Source organism: Dermatophagoides pteronyssinus, unplaced genomic scaffold, assembly GCF_027571235.1.
Source record: "Dermatophagoides pteronyssinus isolate colony J.1.1.1.1 unplaced genomic scaffold, Derpt_VIB-CSIC_2022.12 sq0002, whole genome shotgun sequence".
Taxonomy (NCBI): Eukaryota; Metazoa; Arthropoda; class Arachnida; order Sarcoptiformes; family Pyroglyphidae; genus Dermatophagoides; species Dermatophagoides pteronyssinus.
Genome location: NW_027461526.1, coordinates 4,340,398 through 4,365,837, shown reverse-complemented (window position 1 = coordinate 4,365,837; position 25,440 = coordinate 4,340,398). Strand labels below are relative to the sequence as shown.

General features: G+C 29.6%; 9 protein-coding genes and 1 long non-coding RNA gene across 16 annotated transcripts; 5 read left to right on the top strand and 5 right to left on the bottom strand.

Moving 5' to 3' along the window:
* Positions 1-752: 752 nt before the first annotated feature.
* LOC113790739 (lysophosphatidylcholine acyltransferase 1-like) lies at positions 753-4,061 on the bottom strand. Its single transcript, XM_027340442.2, has 4 exons — positions 3,617-4,061; positions 3,067-3,526; positions 2,452-2,993; positions 753-2,381 (listed from the first exon to the last, which is right to left on the bottom strand). The coding sequence occupies exons 1-4, from the start codon at positions 4,059-4,061 to the stop codon at positions 2,305-2,307; spliced, it is 1,524 nt and encodes a 507-aa protein (XP_027196243.1). The 3' UTR covers positions 753-2,304.
* A 1,206-nt stretch (positions 4,062-5,267) lies between these two features.
* On the top strand, positions 5,268-6,384 carry LOC113790774 (arrestin domain-containing protein 3-like). 2 transcript variants are annotated; one of them, XM_027340486.2, is made up of 3 exons: positions 5,268-5,557; positions 5,618-5,991; positions 6,118-6,384. In XM_027340486.2, exons 1-3 carry the CDS (start codon positions 5,268-5,270, stop codon positions 6,216-6,218), a joined length of 765 nt encoding a protein of 254 aa, XP_027196287.1. In that variant the 3' UTR covers positions 6,219-6,384. The 2 variants fall into 2 exon arrangements, with proteins under 2 accessions (XP_027196287.1, XP_027196281.1); XM_027340480.2 differs by having other exon boundaries at positions 5,618-6,384.
* An 8-nt stretch (positions 6,385-6,392) lies between these two features.
* Positions 6,393-7,794, bottom strand: LOC113790756 (arrestin domain-containing protein 3-like). Its single transcript, XM_027340461.2, has 4 exons — positions 7,341-7,794; positions 7,213-7,270; positions 7,011-7,149; positions 6,393-6,947 (listed from the first exon to the last, which is right to left on the bottom strand). Exons 1-4 carry the CDS (start codon positions 7,792-7,794, stop codon positions 6,393-6,395), a joined length of 1,206 nt encoding a protein of 401 aa, XP_027196262.1.
* Positions 7,795-8,609: 815 nt separating this feature from the next.
* Sod1 (Superoxide dismutase 1) lies at positions 8,610-9,503 on the top strand. Its single transcript, XM_027340497.2, has 3 exons — positions 8,610-8,884; positions 8,949-9,015; positions 9,074-9,503. Exons 1-3 carry the CDS (start codon positions 8,816-8,818, stop codon positions 9,394-9,396), a joined length of 459 nt encoding a protein of 152 aa, XP_027196298.1. The 5' UTR covers positions 8,610-8,815; the 3' UTR covers positions 9,397-9,503.
* Positions 9,504-10,603: 1,100 nt separating this feature from the next.
* LOC113791789 (uncharacterized) lies at positions 10,604-13,993 on the bottom strand. Of its 3 annotated transcripts, none has more exons than XM_027341629.2 (3): positions 13,397-13,993; positions 11,839-12,350; positions 10,604-11,771 (listed from the first exon to the last, which is right to left on the bottom strand). In XM_027341629.2, exons 1-3 carry the CDS (start codon positions 13,590-13,592, stop codon positions 10,734-10,736), a joined length of 1,746 nt encoding a protein of 581 aa, XP_027197430.2. In that variant the 5' UTR covers positions 13,593-13,993; the 3' UTR covers positions 10,604-10,733. The 3 variants fall into 3 exon arrangements, with proteins under 3 accessions (XP_027197430.2, XP_027197422.2, XP_027197437.2); XM_027341621.2 differs by lacking the exon at positions 13,397-13,993 and adding an exon at positions 12,834-13,290; XM_027341636.2 differs by lacking the exon at positions 13,397-13,993 and adding an exon at positions 12,524-12,639.
* Positions 13,994-14,137: 144 nt separating this feature from the next.
* On the top strand, positions 14,138-16,876 carry LOC113789841 (uncharacterized). 3 transcript variants are annotated; one of them, XM_027339435.2, is made up of 5 exons: positions 14,138-14,760; positions 14,839-14,908; positions 14,981-15,305; positions 15,380-16,369; positions 16,448-16,876. In XM_027339435.2, exons 1-5 carry the CDS (start codon positions 14,585-14,587, stop codon positions 16,825-16,827), a joined length of 1,941 nt encoding a protein of 646 aa, XP_027195236.2. In that variant the 5' UTR covers positions 14,138-14,584; the 3' UTR covers positions 16,828-16,876. The 3 variants fall into 3 exon arrangements, with proteins under 3 accessions (XP_027195236.2, XP_075680686.1, XP_075680685.1); XM_075824571.1 differs by having other exon boundaries at positions 14,183-14,618; XM_075824570.1 differs by having other exon boundaries at positions 14,183-14,744.
* Positions 16,869-17,716, bottom strand: LOC113791820 (DNA replication complex GINS protein PSF1-like). The gene is made up of 4 exons (XM_027341658.2): positions 17,583-17,716; positions 17,372-17,518; positions 17,030-17,312; positions 16,869-16,961 (listed from the first exon to the last, which is right to left on the bottom strand). Exons 1-4 carry the CDS (start codon positions 17,714-17,716, stop codon positions 16,896-16,898), a joined length of 630 nt encoding a protein of 209 aa, XP_027197459.1. The 3' UTR covers positions 16,869-16,895.
* Positions 17,717-17,837: 121 nt separating this feature from the next.
* LOC113791811 (protein catecholamines up-like) lies at positions 17,838-19,126 on the top strand. Its single transcript, XM_027341646.2, has 2 exons — positions 17,838-17,979; positions 18,034-19,126. Exons 1-2 carry the CDS (start codon positions 17,935-17,937, stop codon positions 19,021-19,023), a joined length of 1,035 nt encoding a protein of 344 aa, XP_027197447.2. The 5' UTR covers positions 17,838-17,934; the 3' UTR covers positions 19,024-19,126.
* Positions 19,127-19,254: 128 nt separating this feature from the next.
* Positions 19,255-22,581, top strand: LOC113791780 (DENN domain-containing protein 1A). The gene is made up of 5 exons (XM_027341609.2): positions 19,255-19,816; positions 19,882-20,112; positions 20,188-20,362; positions 20,424-20,585; positions 20,643-22,581. The coding sequence occupies exons 1-5, from the start codon at positions 19,803-19,805 to the stop codon at positions 22,485-22,487; spliced, it is 2,427 nt and encodes an 808-aa protein (XP_027197410.2). The 5' UTR covers positions 19,255-19,802; the 3' UTR covers positions 22,488-22,581.
* LOC142646243 (uncharacterized) lies at positions 21,413-25,355 on the bottom strand. Of its 2 annotated transcripts, XR_012847212.1 has the most exons (4): positions 24,989-25,355; positions 24,861-24,907; positions 23,355-24,616; positions 21,413-23,179 (listed from the first exon to the last, which is right to left on the bottom strand). It is a non-coding gene; the product is annotated as an uncharacterized LOC142646243 (long non-coding RNA). The 2 variants fall into 2 exon arrangements; XR_012847211.1 differs by lacking the exon at positions 21,413-23,179 and having other exon boundaries at positions 23,187-24,616.
* Between the last annotated feature and the right edge of the window lie 85 nt (positions 25,356-25,440).

Sequence of the window (25,440 nt, the reverse complement as noted above, 5' to 3'; positions counted from 1 at the left end):
AAAAAAGAAGTGACCTTGTATTCTCAAAATGCAAGGTCAAAGCATTAAACATTGAAAATTGATTTTTTTTTTTACTTTTTCTATTTTCCTATGCATTTTCCATATGGAAAATTTTCCAATGTCCTTGAAAGCTTCGAAAAAAAAACAAAAATTCAAGTGAAGTTAACTTCAGGGATTTTGGTTGATTGCTTGGAAAAAAAAGAGGAAAAAAATGCTCGTTTTTTTCCATCGAATTGGCCAAAAATTGACCAAAAAAAAGAAGTTATTTTGGATTGTTTTTTCTCAACTAAATTCAATTGTTTCTATAGATTGTTTTCATAATATATTAAATTATCAATTAATTAGATAAAATTGATTAATTTTTGATATTGAAATTGATTAATTAATTGATTATTGATCAATCTAGAAATTTCTAGAAATCGAATTTGGGGGTTAATTTTTTTTGTTTTTTGCTTTTTTGCTGCTCAATTTGCTCCTCATTTTCTTTCCTATTGTTATCAATGCTGCTCAAAAACTCATCAACTATCATTTAGACTACTACCATAAACTATAACTACTATCATTTTTCGGATATCATCATCATCATTCAATGCTACTACTTGTTCAGGGCGTTTTCTATACGAATAAGTTGGCCATTTTTTCGGCTATAAAAACCGCTGCAAATCCAATGAATCTTTACACTGCACACCTCGCGATGTTTCGTTGTGGTGGTGCGTGTCCCGTCGTTTGATTGACGGTAAAAATTGTGTATCAAAAAAAAAATTGAAACAAAAAAAAAATTCAATTGAACATTGGTCCTCTGTTGAAGCGTTATACATTTCTATTGTGTCAAATGTAACGTCGAGAAAAAAAAACCATGATTCCATATTCGGTGGTCTACATAGTTATATTGATGGCTGAAATTTATTCGAAGTGAAATTTTTCTATTGTGCTCATAAATTGAAACTAAATAAATTGCTGAAAAATAAATTGCTGAACTTATTTGAAGATTTCCCCCGATAAATTGCCAGAAAATAATAATGATTAACTTAAGTTGGTATACTCAATTTGAGAATCGGTAAAAATAAAAAAAATCAGAACGATGCCGGTGTTCATTTATAACGAATTTTTACCCCATCAATTTTTGTTTTATTGACAACAAAAACTTATTGGTTCGTTCATTGATCAACGTGTTTATGGTGGGAAGAAAATCTTATCGAAATTGGCGTTGGATTACGGAACAAAAAACCTTATCGACTTGGATTTTGGTTTCTGGATCATCATTTCAAGTAACGATTGGTTCTTCTTATTTCCTTCATCAAATTTTTGATCTGTTTTTTTTCCTATACATTTTTGCATGTTTAGATTTTCTTGAATGACTTTTATTTTTTTCGTTGTCAATTTCAAGATGATCATTAAGTTTTAATGTTGTAAAAATTTGTGAATGAATTTCCGGTAATTGTTCAAGGATAACAAAGATAAAAGCGTAAAAAAAAAAATTTTTGTTTTGTGTTTATTTTTTTCAATTTTGCATTGCTCGCTTCGCATTTTTTTACGGTTGGAAAACAAAAAATTTTCCCTAATGATGGTGGCGCCACATTCATTATGCTTACGTGACAAACATTCGATTCGTTCGTTTTTTTTCCCATTTGGCAACAATAGCGGAGGGAGTGAAAGCACAAACAAACAGTATATTATCGGTTTTTTTTCTCTCGTTTGTTTGATTTCTTTTTTGCTTCAATCATCGAAAATGATGATCATGATTTCAATCGATGGAAAAAACAAATAATGGTACTTTTTATTTGTTTCTTATTTGATTATAGATGATAAGATATGTAAGTGCACTTCATGATGAACAGCAAAAAAAGAAAAATCAACAACGACAATAAAAATAACTTTAGATATCCTGTATCTATATTTGTTTGATGAGCAACTGTATAAGTGGTGTGAGTTTATTTTTACCTAAAATTTCCGAAAAAAAGTTTTATAAGATTCTTTTTTTTAATAATAATAATAATTCTTTGGATTCTAACATTGTTTTTTTTTTTGGTAATTCATAAAGAGTTTTCAATAAATTATTCAACAAAAGAAAGGCATTACACAATTGCAAAATCACATATTTAAAAAGATAGACGGAAACAGATAGAAACTAATTTTTTTTAGTTAAATTGCAAAATGGATGAATATAAATATTAAGAGTTTTTAATGAATGATTTCATTTTTTTTCGCACCGGAATCACAGATTTTCGTACCAAACACCGTTTTATTTTGTTTTGAGAATTATCTTCCTGAATTTATATCTTTGGGTATCTTTGTTGCTATGGTTCATTCTTCATGAATCGAACAGGCATTTTCACGTAAAGCATATTGATAATGATGTATTAATGTTTGACGAAGATCATCTATAGAAATTGGAAAAAACAAAATGATTATTATTAGAATCAATCATCAATCAATCAATAAAAAACTAACCAAATGAAAGAATATCGTTGAAAAGATGATCATCAATTCTGTTAAGACCCAATGAAAGCCATAAAAACATTTCCATTTGTTTTAATGATAATAATTGTATATCCTGATCAGATTCTAATGAACTAGCTTGAACAAATGTATCATATGCATATCGTAATCGTTTCCATAGATTTGATTCACGTTGATCAACCAAATGTGCTATAGCTTTTAAATGATATAATTTACATTCATAAGGAATATGATCATCATTGTCAATATATGTTTGACGTTGAAAACAAAGCATTAATTCTTTAATCGAATATGATTCATTTATATTGGGCAATGATGAAATATCTAATATTTCCAATAAACTATTTCGATCTAATTTGGCATTTAAATCAACAATATTATCAAAAATTTGATCAATAAATTGGCTAAGATAATCAGAATATGATATCGTTTCTAATTCGGATTTGTTGTTACTATCATTTGATGATGTTTGAATTTTTCTTATTTTATCAGCTAATTTCATAAATTTGACACATGTTGATGAACGAAAAGATCTGTTTGATTAAAATGAAAAAGTTAAAATTTGCAAAAAAAATGCTATGACAAAAAGCAGTTTGTTTCACTGACCGGTACTTAAAATATCGTGCATCATCATATGAATAGAAAAGACAGGGAAGACCTAATTCATTGACCAAAATTTTGGCAATATTTCTTGCATAAAGATCTGGATCTTTTCGTTCCAGATCGGATGGTGTATAAACAGGAAGTTTAGTCAATTCAAGATCAGTACGCCATCGACATAATGTCAGCCATATAGACCATATAGTATTTGGACCATCCCAAGTCCAGCTCAATGTATCCGGGCCACCATATTGATTGAAACGTAATGCAACCGGTATAACAGGATAACCGAATTTAAAGGCACCATTTTTAAATTGTAATAAACCACGATGATTACTACAAGTTCCTTCAGGAAAAAATACAATTTTTGAGTATTTGATTACTTCGGTTACTTTTTTGAAAACATTAAATCTTGAATTTTTTGAATCACGTTCAACAAGAACCGGATCGGATAGTTTGAATATATCTAGTTTGTTTTTTTTGTGGGAGAAAAAACCAATGATTCAATTATTTATTTATTTATCAAGGCAGATTTTATTTCAAAACAACAACTTACTACCAAATAAAGGAATATCAACAATATCAGCTTTTGCAACTGATGATGGTGTTTGTAATGCAACACCAGCTAAAATATCAAATAATGATGTATGTGGTGCCATAATATAAATTGGTGCTTGTTTTTCATTTTCAATATTATCATCACCTTTTTGTATGATTGTAACACGATAAAATCCGGCAACAAATAATATTGAACGAAATAAATATGAAACAATATTTTTAAATTTAATACGCCATTCATGATAAAGATCAGGTTCGGTATAACGATCAATACGTGATAACCATTGATTACATAATTTTGAAAATGTTGATGAAATTAAAAATAATGTTATTATAATCAATATTCTTATTGGTGCTAATAAAATTGAACCAATTATAATGAATGGCCAATCATATGGTCGTAAATGAATACGATGATAGAATGGATTTACACATTGAGACATTGTTTTGTTAATTTTCAATTTTCAACTTCAAAAAAATTCTTCGAACGTTTAGTTTTTCAGGTTTGAATATGATTTGACAATAATAATAAACAGAAACGGATAACAACCGATGGATTTTTTAAAAAAACGGATAGGAAATGAAATTGGCTTAATATCAATCAACCTTGTACATTTTCATGTTTAACTAACAAACAAACAAAAGTATTGCACAAAGATTAACACAATAAAACATTCGATTTTATTTTTATTTTGTTTGTTTTCGAACGAATTGTAGAAGGCAATTTGTTTATGGCAATTTTACTTTGGCTTTTTCGTTCAGAAAACTATTTTAACAATAAAAAAATTAATCTAAATAAGATTATCGTCAAAGAAATACAACAAACAAAACAAACGCACGTTATTAAACAATAATAAATTTTTTTTTTTAATTCCGATAACAAATTTTAACGAAAAGATAATTAATGAATAAGGCACAGGTATTTAAATTGTGTGTGTGAGTGTCTATGTTTGGACATTGATGAACAATATTATCAACGTGTATTTGTGTACCTAACCTCAAAAACTCTAATCATGGATGGATAATTTTGATAACGAAGATGAATATTTTTTTTGCTGATGAAGGCAACATTTTTGTTTGTTTGTTTGATTGATTATTTACAATCATCAGCTGTTCGATGAACGTCCTCTATTGGTTCGAAATCGAAATGTTTGATGTTTGATGACCTCATTTTTGTCAAAACATTCGAATTAAACAAAATCATTTTCTCTCGATGATAATTTTTTTTGTAAAATGAATGGTCAAATCAAACGAATTTACAATCAAATGAATTAAACATATGTATGAAAATAAAATAAAACAAGTAAATCAGATTATTATTAGGTTATTACATTGAATCATGCTTGTCAAAAATTGTAATGAATATTCTATATATAGAATCAAGGAAAGCTATATGATGTTTTTGGTTCCAAAACAAAACAAAACCGAACAAAAATGTTTGGCCCAATTTTTTTTATATTCGGTTTTGGGTTGTTTTGCAAAGGCCCTACTCTATTATTTTGATGATGCTATGCGTAAATCGCTAAAGAACATCTATTCTTTCTACATCTGTAAAGAAACAGAGATTTCAACTTTGATATTCAAACGAAAAATTCATTGTTTTATCGTTGATCAATCGTTGTATCGTTGTTAAATAATTGTTAATCATCATGAAAATCATACTTGAACAAAATGATATTTACGAACCAGGACAATATATTCGTGGTGTTATTGTATTTAATGCTGTTGGTGATATACCTGTTAGTGAATGTAATGTTAATCTGATTTGTATGGCCGAAGTTGGTTGGACTGAAAATCCCGGTATTAAAGATGAAGGTCATTCATTTCATATTAAACATAAATTAATGGATATATCATATGAATTATTGGCTTTAAATGGTGAATCATATTATCGTTTAGGTCATCATGAAATTCCATTTGAATTTTATTTACCTGAAAAGTAAGTTTGTTTTTTTAAATGTTTAGTTCATTTAAATAATGATAAATATTATTTTATTAGTTTGAATTTACCATCATCGTATCAAAGTCGTTTTGGTTCGATTGTTTATTCAGTGGATGTTAAAATTGGTGAAAAACTTAAACGTAGAGAAATATTGGTTGAAGTACCGATACGGAAAAATCTTTGGTTATCGGTTGGTGGTACATCGGAAAAAGATTTTGGTGTTTTATCATTTGCATCCGGTAAAATTACAATGCAAGCTACATTACGTAAAAAAGGATATTATCGTGGTGAAGAATTGATTGTTGATTATGTTATTGATAATTGTTCAACAGCAACCGTAAAACCAAGAGTTACATTTTTTCAAACACAAATCTATATGACAGGTGAAAGACATAAAACAGTTGAAAGTTCATTAACCGAAGCTATTGAAGGTGATGAAATTGGATCACATACTATGATTGATGATGGTAATCTAACCGTTACTATACCGGTTGATATACCATTATCAATTAAATCCGAATATATAACACTTAAATATTTTTTACATTTAACATTAGATATACCATTGGCTATTGATATACATATTAATTTACCGGTGGTTATAACAACAAGATCATCACTTGAAAATACCTATGATCAACAACAACAACGACATTAAATATTTCAAAATAATTTTTATTCAATATTACACTTTTAATTTATATATTTAGTCATTTGTTTGTTTTCACCCATTGTTATTTTTTTGTTGTTGTTATGTAGTTATCGATTGAGTTGAGCAAAAAATAAAATAAAATAAAATCACCATAAATAAATTCATTTGATTTGAAAAATTTTAACGAGAAATTTGCCGCTGTAAACTTGTAGTAGTATTTATTCGTTGTGCTGAATCGATACGTCTACCAAAATGATTGTGATTTGTGATTGAAACTAGGAAAGGAATTTCCATTGATTGATCATTATTTTCAGGAATGTTGATCGTAATCAAAACATAATATCGAATAGTGATCAATGAACAATCAAGACTAAGAACAAGATTATGTGGTAAACGCATCTGTATAGGTTCATCTTGTACCTGGCTATTTGCATCGATTGGTATCATAACTGCTTGACTCATTTCATCATTATCATCACGATTTGGTGAATCATTCAAACATTTATCATAGATCTGTTCTTTCATTTGATCAGTTTGTTCGCAATTTCTAAGTATTTGACGTTGATACATAGCCACTAAACATTCGGTTGGTGAATCACTTTCATTACGTATCGATATCGATAGTGAAAGCATTTCACCAGGTTGATAAATTTTACGATCCAACATTACCGAAATATCAACATTGTTACCATCATTTGTGATGAATGTATGTGTTACTTTACGTTCGATTTGTCGCTATTAACATAAATTGATAAAAAATAAATTAAATTTGATAGCAAAAATGATATTAAATCCTACCATTAGATCAACATTGGGAACCAACAAAATAATCTCTTTTTCACCACGGCTTTCATGACCATTATGATCATCGACGGTAAATGCTTCGATCGTATATTTGCTTAATCCATTACAACTTTTCATACTGGATGGTAAACTACTAAATTTTTAAAGATCCCAGGATGATAATGATCATTTATGAATATTGTTTTTTATAACTTACGATTTTGGCAATTGAAATCTGAATGCAATTTCATGTTTACCTTCGGCCAATGAACGTTCTGTCGTTTAGCCGGGAAAAAGAGTTATTGTAAATTAGTGGAATATGATGTATGAAACTTAACTCTTTACCTGGACTTAGAAGATCCAATTCGATTATTTTATGTCGTTCGAAAAAAAATTGTTTATCATCATCGTTATGAGCGGCTGATGTGTTGAAATAATCGGCAAAAATACTTTTACGACGTTTTTCCGTGGATACATTCGATGATCTACGTTGTGTTTGTATATTTTTACACCAACGAATTTGTACCAAATTTATTAACATCAATTTTACCTGACGAACCGGTTTACCACCTTGTATTTCTATTGATAAATGACCAATAATTTCTTCACCACCAAAATAAAGTGGTCGTGGATCTTTCGAATGTGCCATACGTTTTTGATCATTATCTAGCCAAACAATTATAATACGACGTTGTTGACGACGATTAATTCTTGTAAATTCATCTTCTTCCTCTTCGATTTGATCATCAACATCATCATCATCATCCATTGGATTATCGAAAAGTGTACCCGAAAACATTGTTTGTTTGGGTCTTTAGTAGGAAGAATCTAGAAAATATCATCCGGAAAAATAAAATTGTAATTACTTTTTAGATTTTTATAATGATGAAAAATGACATACAAAAAAAATTTTTAACCAGAAACCAAGACAACTGCTGCAATAGTAATGATTTGAGTTTGAGCAACAACAGCAAGAATATTCTTTTTTTATTAACAACCATAAAAAACAATAAAAAAACAAAACAAACAAACAAGATTCGTGGATTCTATTTTTTTCTTCTGATGGGGGAGAGAGGGAGGAAGGAAAAAGAATGTGAGAAGAATATATTTTTATTTTGGCTACATTGCCAACAAATTTTTTTTTAAATTTTCGTCATCCGTGAAAAAAACAAAACAAAAAAAATTCAAATCCAAAGTCACATAATTTATCATTGCTTTTTTGTGTGAATTGAAGTGATTGATGCCAGAATAGCACGAATATTCGAATGTTTGTCCGAAAGCGATGCTCAAGATTCGACGATGTCGTCACTCACTTGTACACGTTTACATCACGGAATCATTAATTATTTATTTGAAATGAAGATTTTGATTTTTAAATAAACCGGTACGATTATTTAACATTTTTTTCAACATCCAGTTTGAAATGGATAAATTGGATTAATTATTCGATTTGAAATAGGCGCCTAAAACTTTTTTTTTTTTTTTTTGTTAATTAAAATTACCCTTCATAAAAGACGTGGTCACACACTTCTCAGAAAAAAAATGTAAATTATACTTTCGGGTACACTTCACTATATAAATAAATGAATGTGTATGCTTAATTTATCACACTTTGTCATTCGACTCAAACAGAAAAAAAAATTATCTTGATTTTGTTTTTTGTTTTTTTTAGTTAAAAATCAAACTTTTTTTCATTAAAATACATTAATCGATCTTTGATCATTCGACTAAGAACATACGTACCTTGAATATCATCATTATTATTATTTTTATTCTAAATTTCTAATTTGAAGACAGACTCTTTTTAAAACACAAAAAAAATGGTTAAAGCAGTTGTTGTATTGAAAGGTGATCCAAATGTCAGTGGTACAATTTTTTTCGAACAACAGGTTTGTTTCTGTTTTTATTTATTAAATTTCAGTTCGGTTTAATTAATATTAATTAATTTAAAAGGATAATGGTCCGGTAAAAGTTACTGGTAGTGTTCAAGGATTAAAACCCGGTCTACATGGATTTCATGGTAAGTTTTGTCAATCAGAACAATGATTTTAATTGATATTATTCAAACCTTTCAATAGTTCATGAATTTGGTGACAATACAAATGGTTGTACATCGGCTGGTGCTCATTATAATCCATTGAATAAAACACATGGTGCACCTAGTGATGAAGAACGTCATGTTGGTGATTTAGGCAATATTGAAGCCAATGATAAAGGTGTTGCTAATGTTGTAATTGAAGATTCATTAATCAGTTTGACTGGTGAAAAATCAATTGTTGGTCGTTCATTGGTTGTACACGCTGATCCAGATGATCTTGGACGTGGTGGACATGAATTAAGCAAAACAACCGGTAATGCAGGTGGACGTCTTGTTTGTGGTGTTATTGGCGTTACAAAATAAAAGACTAATGATACCAAAATGGCAAAAGTCAACGAAAAAAATGATTCCAATAATATTTCCAAAACAAAATACAATATTCTTGATGAATAAAATCTGATTTTACTTTACTCTTTTTTTCCAACTAAATTTTATGCGCATGTTTCCCAAAATGAAAATATCATTTTGAATTTTGGCATTCTTTCACAAAACATTGCCCAAAACATTCGCTTCAAAGCAATCGAATCGTAATGACATTCTTGGAACAAAAAAAAAAATTATGCAACGATTAACCATAGTTTTGGCTAATTATTCTGATCAAATTGAAACGACGACTACAATGACGATTGCCGAATCTATCGATCTTGATCATAAACATTCAAAATGGTGGTCCTTTAATCCGGATATCGTTTTGGCTTTTGGTTTGATTATATTCTATGCAATATTTGTATTATTTATTGTTTTTATTGTCATACGAATTATACTGACTATTTGTATGTCAACAAATCGAAAAATATCCAGAAATCCAAAACCAAAAATTCATATTCATTCAGATTATGGTCTATCTGAATCTGAATCAAATTCATATCGTACAGGAACATTAGCTAATTCATTATCAATGATGATGATGATGGTTGTAATGGATGATTCATTATTACGATCACAAAATAATCATCAACAAAATGATTTTTCATCAACTTCGTTTCTGGATCCTAACCAACAACAACAACAACCAAAACAATAGCAGAACTCAATCAACATCAACATTATCATTATTGATTGAAAACAATAGCCTCAGGTGCAACTAACAACTGAAAACGATTGTTTTTTCTTGATAATTAATATCTATTTTGTGTGATGATGATGACAAACTTTATCACTTTGTTTTTGTAAATAAATATTGTTTTTTTTTCAAAACTTGGTTTTTTCTCCAAATTCAATGTGCAATTAATTTCGAATTATAGAATCCGAAAATCATTTTTTTTCACTTTCATTGTTATGTTTGGGTGGATTTAGTCGGAAATAAAAAATATTATTCTCCTCGAATCATCATCATTATTTACATTAGGAACTCTTTATTCATCAATCAACTTTACTTTCCAAATGAAAAAAAATTTATTAAATAAAAAGAAAATCTTTTCTTTTCTTTCTTTCTTTGCTCACCTCTCTCATCCACTTTATTCAAGTGTGTTGCTCAAACAGTAAAAGAAATTAAAAATAAAAATCGAGGTTTTCTTTTGGAAGTTATGGTTAGATATTTTTTAATGACATTTGACAAAATGCATTATTAAGTTACATAATTTATTTTTGTTTTTAGTTTAGTTTATGGGTAAAAAAAGCTTTTGATGATGATTTGTGATTCAATTGGCAAATGTTCGCATTTGTAATCGATTACGATTTTGTTGTTGTTGTTGGTGTTGGTGTCGATGATTTTGGCCATCTCGTTTACCCAATTGATTATTATTTGAATCAAGAACTATTCGACTTGAATGATAATGATGATTATCTTGATTATTTTGATGTTCATCTGGACTGAATGCAGGATTAATATAGGCATTCGAGTGTGATGATGATGATTGTTTAGCTTGAACGTTTTGATTGTTGTGTGAATAATTAGTTTTGAGAAAGCTAGGAATACGGGCAACACTTTCATTATTGGAATTAGGATTTGTTTTGGCACTGGTTTGAACACGAGGTATATGAAATGTAGGCCAATTGGCTGATGATGTTATTAATGCATTATGAATATTATTCATACAACAATTACCACGACATTGTGATTTAGCTGAAAATAAATTACTAATCGATAAACGATTTGAAAATCCATTCAAATGATACCAAACAATATAGTAAGCTAATGGATAACTAATCATCCATCCGGCTAAAATATCCCAAATATGATTACGATAAGATGTTAAACGTGAAATTGACAATAAAATTCCGAAAACAATAATTATAACCGATAATAATAAACGAAATACTTTTGTAGCTCTATAATTTAATGATGCCGTTATATAATAAACAAGAAAAATTGTTGAATATGAACTTAATGTTGCAACAATACTTGGCATTGATTTACGAACATCGATACGAATATCATCCGTAATATTACAAGTACGCCAACAAGTCGGATTGGATGTTGTTAAATTATGGCAAAAATATGGACAAATATCCAAGATGTATGGTCGATATTGTCCAGTTTGTAATTTTATAAAATCGGCAATAATACTACATGCAGATAATCCAAGAATAAATCCGGCTAAAATACGACAAATACGACGTACACTTAATGGAATGGACAGATTTATTTTCGGTACAATAATTGTTTCACTATAATTATCATAATCACCATGTACAATTTGACGAATAAGAATTCGTATTAATTCCATTAATGTTATCTATTTAAAATAGTGAAATAATGAAATTACTGAACAAAAAAAAAAATTTTGATTTGCTCAAACTTACGATAACAACAGGAATGATGAAAACAAAAACATAGAAAAGAAATTCATCGCTAGAAAGATTATCGAATAATAATTTGCCTTCGGTATTCGAAACCAAATGATATGGCCAACTATAAAATGGCTCAAACATACAGACCATCCGTTTGGCAAACCATGTATCAATAGGTTTAATTTCATCGGTAAATCTTAAAATAATGGCCAATGCTAACATCAACAACATTATTAATGTATCAAAAAATGCAATCAAAATGATTGAACTTGATTTTCGTCCATTAGTTTTTCGAACAATAGAAGTACCGGCATTATTTTTATCCGATAAAGGTGAAATTGAATCCAAATTAGAAAATCCATAATCACCATCAATGTTGGTTGATTTATGTTGTTGTTGATGATGATGGTGAACAGGATGATTAATATGATGAATATCATCCATATCTAAAACAAATGAATTCTGTGATATTGGTGGTAATGATTTTGATCGTTGATGATCAATAATAGATTTATCGCATACATCTAATAGAACCAAGAAACAAAACAAAAATGAATTCAAAAATTAATCAAATGAGCAATATAGTTATTATTATAACAAAAAAAAAAACAAAAGGAAGAAATAATTATTATTGAGTAAATAATATCCAGATCAAGTACAACCAACAGAAAAAATTTTTAATCTAATAATAATTCACTTGACAATGGAATGTCTATGTGTGTGTGTGGTGTGTGTGTGTGTAATGATGATGATTGTAATCACATAGCAATGGATTAATATATTGGTAAACTGGAGATCAATTAGAAAACATATCAACCAACCAACCAACCAGAAAACAAAACAAGAGAAACATCGGCATTTTTAAAGATAATCAATCAATCAACAATGGCGAAAACATTCTTTTTCGATACAATATTTATCGATTGATTGTGTGATCCGGATTGGATGTGTTCAAACATCAATTTGAAAATCAGAAATTTTTTTTTTTTTTTGAAAAATTATTTTACCTGATTGATTGGAAATCAGTTGATGATGTTGAGAAATATGCCGCAATTGTCGTTGTCGTTGTCGTTGCAATTGACAGCTACATAATGATGATTGTTTTAAATCAATCATATCATCTGTACCAGCAGCAGTATCAATACAACAATCATTAGTGGCAGTGAATGCCATCGATACAGTTGATATGGAATCTAATTTCATTAAATTTTTATTATCGGCATTTTCTTCGGATTCACATTTTGATTGATTAGAACCCATTTTTATCGATCGGATCAATCAATTTTTTGTGTGTGTTTGAAGCAAAACAACAGTGCTCAACAACAAAAAAAATGAAGATTTTTCAGGGGAAAAAACACCTGTAACTACAACTAAGCCTAGCAAGGTCAATTATGCTTCAGGTGCTCAATTTTAGCTCGGCACATTCCTGACCCATTCTAGGTCGCTTATTAACTTTGGTTCAGTCACTTTTTTTTTGTTTGTTGGTTGCATGAATGTTTTGTATGCGCGCAGCCATGTCTGTATTTTTTAACTTTTCATTCAAACAAAAACAGAAAAAACTGGAACATACCTTGTTTGTTGATGGTGAATGGTTTAGTTGTTATTGTTGTTGTTGTTGTACCTGATAATGGAATAGTCCTTAATGATTGTGATATTGAAACAGAATGATAACGATGATGATCATTATCATCGTTTTCATCATTATCATCATCATCATCAGTAACACTAATTGAAGTTAATGATAAAGATGGTAACGAAGGATTCATTTTTTTTATTGATTGAATTGGAATCGATTTAAATTAATTTAGGAAAGAAATGGCAGAAAACACAAAGTGTTAAATGTTGTTGATTTAATCATCATCATTTGATGAATTGTTTGCCAACTATGGGCAAAAAATAATAGACAAAAAAACAACATCCACAACACTGATTCATTCGATCCACAATCCAAAAACGAACAAAACGATTTCGACTCTTTTCGTTCATGTTCCATTCTCCTGTTTACGTACGTCGCCCAGGTGTCAGTCTACGTTTAATCAAATGATTATTATTATTCAAATAAAGAAAGAAACAAAAAAACAACAAAATTCTTCAAAAATTAAATAAACGAATGTTGTTTTCTGCAGTTGCTGCTACATCCTATTATCCACATCCATCCATCATAGACTTTTTCTTTCTTTCAAAATGACAAGGTTATTTTTTTAAAAAATACAGCCATTAATGAATTGAACAAATGAATGAATGAATGACTTGCATTGTAAATAAGCTTAAACTATGTCATTCTTTTAAATGATGGTCATTTGCATTTTTAACATGGATCCATCATTCATTCATTTCGAAGATAATTCGAATGATGATGATGATGATGAGAGAGAGAGAGAGAGTTCGATGAATTTTCATTTCATCCATGTAAAAACATTATGACTAAGTTAATTAAGTTAACTAATGATGAAAATTAACTTTCTCTCTCTTTTTCTCTCTCTCTCTCTCTCTCTCTCTCTCTCTCTACGCTATGACGAGAATCCTTGACAACCTGCTGCTATCAAACACACACAGGTAACGGTTGTTAAATAGTTGGTTGATTTGGTTGGCAATCATATTACGTAGATTTGAAAAAAGAAATGAAATTTGGATATTGCAAATTTTAATGATAATCCCTTTTTACGCCTTCTATCCAACACCGGAATCTAATCTACGTTTTTTTCCGAATCTCTCATATATATAATGATTACGACAAAAACACTGCCTGCCAAATCAAATGATTATAACAGCAACCGATAGCAAAATGAGTGGTAAATTAAACATTTTTCATAATAATAATAATAATTGTCAAAATGAAAATTCTGGCAAACAAATTTCAATATTGAATGAAAAAAATTTAACCAGTAAAAAAATTTATTTCGGACGAATAACTTTGGGTATTATTTATGAAAAGTTAATCATATTTTTTTCTGCTTTTGTTCGGTTTTGTTTTAATTCATTTTTTTATTTCATTTTTCCCCTGGATTCTAGATACGCCATACCGAATCTAAACTATTGGGGATTGAAAGAATTGTATAAATTTTTTAAAAAAGAAGAACATGTATGTTTTGTTGTTTAATGATGATTTTTTTTTTTTGGTTATTTTCATTAATATTGCATGATCCAACAACAGGAAACATTATCAAAAGAACAATGTCAGAAATTATTTTCTGTTTTTACAAATGGAACAACAACAAAGAAAAATTTTTTAACAAAAGATGATTTTTTTCAACTATTACATATGCAAAGATTTGATATAATCAATCCAATACATTCGAAACAATGTTTAAATATGAAAAAATCATTAGTAAATTATTATGTAGCTACTTGTACAATTTTGACAATAAAACCGCCAGTCAATGGTCTTGATTATTTGTCACCAAAATATAAAAATTTATTTGAACAAAATCTATTGGATAAATATGATCGTCGATTGTCGTTATGTAGATGTTTTTATCGTGAGTTTTTTTTAAATTAATTTTTTTTTGTTGATTTTTTTCATAACAAGAATTTATTCCTAAATGCTTTATAGTAAAACTCGATTGGAATGAAGAACAAATTAGTGTGTTGGTAAATAATTTTGATTCCAAACAAGAAATGATTGGTATTACATTGGAAACATTACTTAATCACATGTCTAAACATGGATTCGATAAGAATCCATGGCCAATAATATTGATATTTGATTGTAAAAATCTTATCGCTAATAATCGAATGAATGATCTAATCAAAACGTTATGTTCGACAATTCCCGAGCAACAAATATTTAACAAATCAACATCATCATCATCATCTGAAACCAATCAACTGAAATGTTATTTTCCAACATTTTTACAAAATTCAAATCAAACAGCATGGCCATCGTTAAGAACATTACGTCGTAAATTTATTCTCATTATCAAACATTCTGATTCGATTAATACTGTTCTTATGAATCTTCAAAATAATAAAGCTGATTGGGTTCATTCGAATGAATCAACAAATATCGACCGATTAGCAAATGATAAATGCTTAGCTCTTTCGCTTGATTCACAACTTATTAATGATTCAATTGAACGAGATCGTAAATGTATTCAGGATGATTCGATTGCTGTTTTGACTTGTAAAACATTAACTTGGAACAACAATAGTCTGATTGAGTCCAATGTCCATCATTCAATAGATTTGATTCGAATGGGCATTCAATGTTTACCATATAGAATTGATGAAAATTTGGATGATAACAATGATGACCAACTATGTCGATCATTATTCGATACATTAAATGGATCATGTGGTTATGTTCTGAAACCATCTTCATTAAGAAATGGTCAAATGTATTGTATTGGAATAAGTGAAGATAGTTCATTACCGGATGAACCATCTGCAGGTCCAATTCAATTTCTATTAACATTATATTGTATCGAAGATTTAATGCAATTTGATTTATGTAAAAATCCAATGAAATGTAAAGTAATTGTACATATAATTGGCTATTATGATGATAATATTCGATATGAAACTGAAACCTGTAACACTAAAGGTAAAATTTTTTTTGCATCATTTTTTGAACAAGATTCTTTTAATAATCCTTTTTCCTATTCAAAAAAATGGAATACAGGACAAATACCATTCTGGAATAAACAGATTCGACCAGTTATTCGGTTACCTAATTTTACATTTATCCGTTTCGAAGTTTATAATTGTGATCGATTAGTTGCCAATAGAACATTACCACTAAAAGCTATCCGAAGGGGAATAAGATATATTTCACTGGAAGGAAAAAATGGACATAACAATGGTGGCAAATTATTTGTTCAATGTAATTTTAAAAAAATTGCCGCTTGTTGGTCACCAGATTTCAGATCATCTGATGATCAACAACAATCGATTGTTGATGATGATCAAAAACATCAACAACAACAAAAACCTTTTGATCATCCGAATTTAGATTTTATCGATTCAGATACTGAATTTGAAAATCAACATTATTGTTTCTAATTTTAATAATTTTATTTATTAATGAAATAAAATTAAATGAATTTATTTATTTTTAAAATTATTAAAATTTATTGAATTTGTTCCAAAACTCCTTGATGAATCAATTTTTCACATTTCGATAATGGTAGATAATGCTAAAAATGAAATAATTTTATCATTATTTTGTTTGTTTGTTATCAAAAACATCACATGTTTCACTTACCATACTATCTTTACTAAGAACAACAGTATGTCCATCATCCAATTCTAATTGACCATAATCACTGATACAACGAACTTGAATGTATAGTTTTTTAGGTGGATTACGCATCAATGTTAAATCGATACCTTTATTATCATTCAAATGATTCATATAATCAGAAAGATTACGTGAATATGATGCAAACCATTTTATTTCATCTTCAGAAAGATTACATTTTACTTCAGCCGGTAATATAGCACCTAATTGCCAACGAATTCTTTTTAATCGTTCTAATCGATGATTGCTACACCGAAATAACAAAGGAATAAACCAATTCATGTTATTATCAATAAAATTGCTTACTGATAGGCAAGAAGACAACGTTTGTTCCATAGAAAAGCACGTAGATATACTTTGTTAACCAAAAGACGATTTTGACTGTCATATGTACTTTGTTGTTCAACGGTCGTTTCATTCGGTGCCACTTGATCATTATCCGAATTGAGTGACCTATGATGGAATGATAATTCAAATCGTGATAATTAATAAAACAAAAAAAATGTTTATGACTCACTCGAATAATGTATGACTAATCAAACGCATTTCATCAAAAACTTCATTGACCAAATTTTGATTATAAGGAGCAATCAATTCTGAACTATCACGGGTCGATTCTTTAATTAGATCGACACATTTTTCACCAAACATTTTCGTTTTTTTATCAAAAGATATTAAAAACAAAAATCTGAAGACAATATAATCAAACTCGGTTGATTTAAATCGCGCCAACTCATATACAATTCATTCACAGAGCCTGTTATTGAATTTTTTTTTTTGTTGTTTTGCAAACACGTGACAGTAGTTTTTATCAAATTGTCATATATTACGTGGCTTATTAATCGGGATTAAAATTTCAAAATTTAATCATGGATTTTTTCAGTTCAACCATGGTCGTCTATTTAGAGACATTGGTAAGTGATCAATTTTTTGTTTATTGTTTTGAATCAACATGACTTTCGTAACAGAAATTCACCGATGCTCAATTGGCCTATGCATCAACTGTGCTTATATCGGTTGCACCATTTATGGTGCTTTTTCTATTTCCTATGGATAATACTGGTCGTTATCGAAATCGATTACGTTTATCTTTAAGTTTTGCATCCGGTGGTTTGCTAGGCGATGCTTTTCTACATCTAATACCTCATTCTATGGGTGCTCATCATGATCATCATGGCCATTCTGATCATGATCACCACGGCCATTCCGACCATGATCACCATGACCATCATCATGACCACCATGATCATAAAGAGCATAATCATTCTCATCATCATCAGACGACAGTTGGCCTGTACATAATTGCTGGAATTATCATTTTCTTTATCATTGAGAAATTCGTCCATCTTGTTAAAGGTTCTGATCATCATCATCATCATCATCAACATAAGCAACCAACACAATCTTCATCTTCACCGAAAAAAAAGGATAAAACAAAACAAGTTTCAGAATCGAAACAAAATGCAGATGCTGGTTCGTTGAGCAGTGGCCAAAGTCGTCATTTGGTTAGCGGCATATTAAATTTGATTGCCGATTTTCTACACAATTTTACCGATGGTTTAGCAATTGGTGCTACTTTTGCAGCTGGTCATGGATCACAAATGGGTGTCATAACTGCCGTAACAATTCTTTTACATGAAATTCCACATGAAATTGGTGATTATGCTATTCTTATTCAATCGGGTTATCGTCGTCGATCGGCTATACTTTTGCAGCTAGTAACAGCCATTGGTGCTTTGATGGGCACTGCTGTTGGTCTACATTATGGTACATTAGAACATGCTACACAATTTATTTTACCAATTACTGCTGGTGGTTTTATCTATATTGCTACCGTTTCAGTTATACCAGAATTATTGGAAACAACAAAATCATCAAGTCATGGACAATCAATTAAAGAAATATCTGCATTATTGGTTGGTGTTGCTATGATGTATTTTATTGCATTGAATGAATGATTTGGATTTCGACAAAATTTATGAAAAAAAATAGAATCGATGTTTTTTTTTATAAAAACAACTTATTTTCACTATATTCATTAATTAAAATTTATGAATCGAATGTGGACAAAAAAAATTGATTTAGATAAAATTGCGCCATCCATCGGTAAATGGTAGCAGATATTATCATCATATGTATGATGATATATAATGTTACCATTTATATAAAGAACGAGTGCGTGTCTCTTTGTATCATTGCAGTATATAGCTATAGCTGTTGTTTTTATTTGTTTGTTGATGTTTTTTGTTGGCTTCCTCCCCTTGATATTCAATTTTGGATTCTTTGAATTTTGGCCATACATGGATTGCAATCAATTATTAGAGGTTAATTGATTATGAATATTGGCCAAACAACATCGTTGGATAAATTATGAGAAAAAAAATCATCAACAAAAATCATCAAAACATCAAAGGCCAAAGACATTCGAATGTTATGAATCGCAATTTTTTTTTTGTTGAAATAAGTCAATGAACCACTCCCCTTTTGATTTTTATATATTCTCGCTGTCTTTGCACAAATTCAATTTGTCTTTTTTTTTCTCTAATTTAAATTTTATTCTGATTTTTTTTGTGCCTTCGAATCAAATTGATTACGAAAAAAAAATGTTTATCAAATGGAATTATTGTTCAAATGTTCGATGTAATTTATAACTCCCCTCTCATCATAATTTATGTTATTTTTTTCTAAATTAAAAATAAATTAATCAACTAAATTAAATTAAAATTGAACCATCATTATGGCTCGTATCAGGTATGTTTGTTTGTTTGTGTTTTCTTACTTTGATTTTGATCATTCATTTTATTAATCTTTGATAGGGATGAATGGGATCGATTAATCGAACTGTTCATAGAGGTAGCAATACCACAATCAAATTCTAATGATACAAATAATAATAATAATGGTGATAATAATACGAATAATGGACATGGTGATGATGATGATGATGATGAAGAACCATGGATTTTACGCACATATCCAACTGATTATTCAAATCGTGAAGTTCTCAATTCAGTACCACATTTTGCCTATCCATGTCCTTTTAAATGGTAATTTATCTATACTGGATAACGATTATAACTTTTGAATGTTTTGTTATTTGTTTGTTGTTGTTATTTATGTAGCGATGTGATTACTCATTTTTCATTTGTATTGACAAATATTAAATCAAAATGGACATTTGGTTATTGTCGTTATACTCCTGATAATAATACCTGTTTGGTTATACTCAGCGATCTACCTTGGCATTCCACATTTTATAAAATATTAGATCATTGTGCCGAATTGGCAACCCGTAAGGTAATAATAATGATAATTTTTTTTTAAATTTTCTGACACTAATCTCTTGATTCACAACCAGTCTCGCATTCCGTTAGAACGATTCTTAGAATCATTGTACACAAGTGATATACCACAACCTGGATTACAGCTGACCATTACGTATACGGTAGAGGATATTAAATTAAAAGAATTCAATGTTCCATGTCCTGATCATCATAAATTACCATCGATTCCCGAAGATGTAAGCATAATTCATAAGCTACATGACCATTATTGATAATATTTTTCATTCAAATAGCGTAACATTACTGAATACTATAATGCCATATCATCAAACAATATGATTGCTATATTTGCATCAATGTTGAATGAACGACGAATCGTAATGACATCTGAACGTTTAAATCGATTATCGGCCTGTATACAGGCTGCAAACATGTTAATCTATCCAATGCATTGGCAACATATTTTTATTCCACTATTACCACGTACCTTGATTGATTATTTGACGGCACCGATGCCTTTCCTGATCGGTGTTCCACAACAAACTTTTGATCGAAATGTTCGATTAGCCGAATTGGGTGAAATTGTTGTATTAAACGTTGATACAGATCAATTGACAACACCATTCGATGATGTTTCCACTATACCAAGTGATGTATTACATCATTTACGTAAATGTTTAAAACAACAACAATCAGCAGCATTACTTGGTGATGGTTTAAATCGTGCTTTTTTACGTGCACTTGTCATGTTAATCGGTAGCTATCGTGAAGCTCTAACATTTGCTCATGGACAACAGATAACATTTGATCGTGAAGCTTTTGTATCAAGTGTACGAGGAACATCACGTCAATTGTTTCTTGAAAATATGTTACAATTACAAATATTTCAACAATTTATAGAATCAAGATTAGATATGTTGAATCGTGGTGAACGTCATATTGATCAATTTGAAATTGAATTAAATTATGCTGAACATAATGGTGGAGCGGCTGCAGCAGCCAATAGTCGTTTTCGAAATCAATATCGTGAATGGACGGCAACCATGCGTAAGGAAGGTGGCGCTTTTCTTCGTTCTGTCAATCCTCGAGTTAAATCAGCATTATCACAAGGTCGACAAGCTATTCGACAATTACGACAAAAAATGGCCAATAATGGTTCGGTCAACGGTTCAATTAAACATTTAGATAGACCAAATAGTGAACCAAGTAGTCCGAAATTACCACCAATTATTAAAAAATCAATAAGTGGTACTTTTGTTCCAACTTCAACAAGTAGAACGGTTACCTATGTTCGAAATCCTTCGTCACAATATTCAACAAATACAAATCGAACTGCTATTACCGGGACGAGATCGATATCAAATGGACAAAGTGGAATTCAAACAAAAAATGGCTATCTAGCACCATCGATAGCTTCATCAGAATCATCGGACATTGAAGATACGGATGTATTCACTACACCACCATCGACTTTAAATCCATCAGTCAAACATAATCGAGCACAATCCGAACAACCAATGTCAACTACTTTACGACAACATTTAGAATGTTTAGCTAATCAACAAACAACAAATCAAGAATCATTGCGAACAAAAATGACAAACGGTTATCCATCTGATGTTTCAAATAATCATTTACCGGTTCCACCACCACGTAATACTACTAGACCAACTCTTAATTTATCTTCATCATCGACAAGTGGTAACGATCGCCAACAACAACAACCTTGTCTTATTGAATTTGATTCACCACCACGAGATTTGGCTAATAACGATGGTTCGATACAAACATCAGCATACAAAACATCATCATGTTCCAATCATCATCTTATGTTTGATCCTTTACTTGAAACAAATAACAATAATAATTTAAATTCAGTTAATCATCAACATGATCATGAACCTTATGAACATTTATTAATGATGGATTCATCATCGGTATCACCATCACAATCATCATCATCAACAACAATTCAACCATTACATATAAACAATTCAAATTTTTATGTTAGCTCAAAACCACCGGTTATACCGGCAAAGTCAAAATCGACAACACGATCTTCAAACGGTAGTAATAGTGGTGGTGGTGGAACATCTAATAACAATCATAATCGTTATGGTTGGCAAATGTTCGATTGATTGATTGATTGATTTTCAATCATCTGTAAATATTTGATAATGTAATGAATTTGTTGAAATAATAAATTAATAAATGCATGAATTATGTGTGAAATGTGATTGATATTTATTCAATTTTCTCAGGATTTATTTTTCTTTCATTGGGAAACAAAAAAAATTGATGATGTTCGGTGTAAAATCATCAATCAAGGATAAGATGATCACAAAAAAATGATAAAAGTTGAAATGTAATCTAAATCTGTCCGAAAAAAATGGAGAGTTGTTGACATTGGGTTAAATTTAAAAGTTTTGTGACAGAAAAACAGAAAATTTATTGCTTCTTGTTTTTTCTACTTTGGCTACCTTTTTTTGCAATCATAAATTGGTTTAATTGATTTTCTTCGACGAGAAAAAAAATATATGGCAACTTTGAGCAATGTTAACGATGGATGAATGTGATGATCATAACCTGTACAATTGATGTTTATTAGATGCAAATAATAAATTTGAAAAACATTCGATGATCAATCAATTCGAATTGATTGATCGATTGACTACTGACTACTGATGATCACAATTGTTTGAAATCATGAACGATGACCAACTAGCCTCATTGATTTATTGTTGTCGTTGTTGTTCATCTTCCTTGTTTTTCGACGAAAAAACAAAGATGAAATTATCATAATCAACATCAATATATAAGCATAATTAGGCTAGCTCATTATCATTATTGTTGATTTGAATAAAACAAAACAAAAGAAAAATCATGATGTTATAACATAAAATAACACGTGTATAATTGGAAAATTTGTTGATTTATAGATCGGATTGTTGAAAACAACAATAACAACCAATTTGTCGTTTTTTATTTTATTTGTCTGTACTTACATTGCTGATCAGTATACTTGAATACCTGGTCGTCTTCTTGAAGAGCTCTTTGAGATGTCATTCGAATGTTGTTGTGGAAGAAAAAAATGTTTCAATTCAATGATGCTCAACGACGACCCAATTTGATCAGAGTATACGTGAATGAAAATTAAAAAAATAAACATAAATTCGAATCATGTATCGTTGTAAAAATAAACGCCGAATTTGTTGGAGATCAAATTTGTTTTTTGAATCGGTGGATTAAAAATAATAAGTTTTTTTTTCATCAACTTGTTGAAAATCTATTCATTGATGCGATTAGCTTGTCATCATCATTATGTGGTTTATATTTAAAAACCGGACTAAGTTGACCAAAATGATAAAAGACGACCATATAGGTAGATATAGATTCGAATGCAATAAAATCAATTCGCGAATTAATCTGTTTCCAACAATGTTTTTTCTTTTCTCACTATAAATTAAATAACGAAAGTAAAGAAAAAAAATCAAATCAAATTTTCATTTCGATTCGTAAATAAATTAATTGAATTTCAATTAAACCAGAAAATCTTTTTTTTTCTTTTTCCCCCATCAATCGAACATATTTTTCAATCAAACAACAAAAACTAAACAAGATTTGGATTTAAATCTGCAACGAAAAAAAAAATCCATTTAAAACAGCATGTGTATGTATAAAGAAACGATATTTATATATCACGATCCAAACCAAATGAAGATGGTCAAGATGATGTTTAAAGAAAAAAAAACACAGCGGTCGATTGCATGATGATGATGTTATGACTACTTGGCGATCATGATCATCATGATGTCAGTGAAAATAATAAAAATCCAAAAAAAAAAATGATAATGAGAACTGGAAAGATATTATTGAATAAAAATGAGCAGAAAAAAAGGGTAAAAAAACAACAACAAACGATAATGATTTTTTGTTTCGCTATGGATCATCATCAATGACAACGAATAAAAACTTTTCATTCCACAAAAAAATATTAGAATAGATAACCTTAGTTGGATATTGACATTTAAAAAAATAAAATAAAATCTTTGTTAGTTTGTTTTTTTCATTTCCATTTTCCATTGAATTTTTGATTGATCTATTTTGACAGTGGCCAGCCAAGTCAACTCATCCATTTATACATGATGTTTGGATATATAAAAGAAACTCAAGTTGCTACCCAGTTTTTTTTGTGTTTTCGAAATAAGCGGGGAATCCAAAAAAAAATTGAAGAATGTCTTTTTCTTTCATTTTCATTGGCTTTAGGCTAGAACGAAAATTGTTTACATTTTTTGTTGTTATTGAATGCATTCAACCTATCCACAACAATGGATGTTTCGGATAACAAAACAAAAAACGAAAGAATGATAATGGATTCATTCAACAACAACAACAACAAAATGAAAACTAAAAGAAAAAAAAATGAACTAAATGAATGAAACAAATGACCATCATCATCATCATAATGATAATCGTTTCGGAATGAATAATTTTTTTAAATTGTTACATACCAGAAATTTCTTAATTTTTTTTTATAAAGGAGAGAGGTCTGGTTTACCTAGAAAAATATTTTCATTGAAAAAAAAATCTGAAAAAAGAAAAGAAAACAGGATATATTCATAGCCTAAATCAACCTTACTTGGTCAATCAAGTCGCTATAGTTGTTCGTTCGTTCGTTTTTTGAAAGAGAAAATGTTCGAAACAAAATCCACTCACTCTCTCTTCCTTTTTCTTTTTTCTCTTCATCATTGTCGAAGTCGATGATGATGATGATAATGGTAATGGTGATGATGATTATTACGATGATGATGATGATGATGATAGTTCCAGCAACAACAACAAAAAAGAGACGAGATTGATAATAATCTTTAGTTGTTTTCTTTTCATTTTTCTCTTTTTTTGTTGAAGACAAAAATTCGTTTGTTCTCTTTTTTTTCGTTCGTTCGTTCGTTCGCTTTCCTGATCCTCCGACCAAATGAAATAGTATGAACTGAATGAACTGAACGCGATAGTCACTAGCGATCCACTTTGTTTGGAATTTTTTTGTTTTGTTTTGTTGATAATGAGGATTGGCCATCACTATACACACTC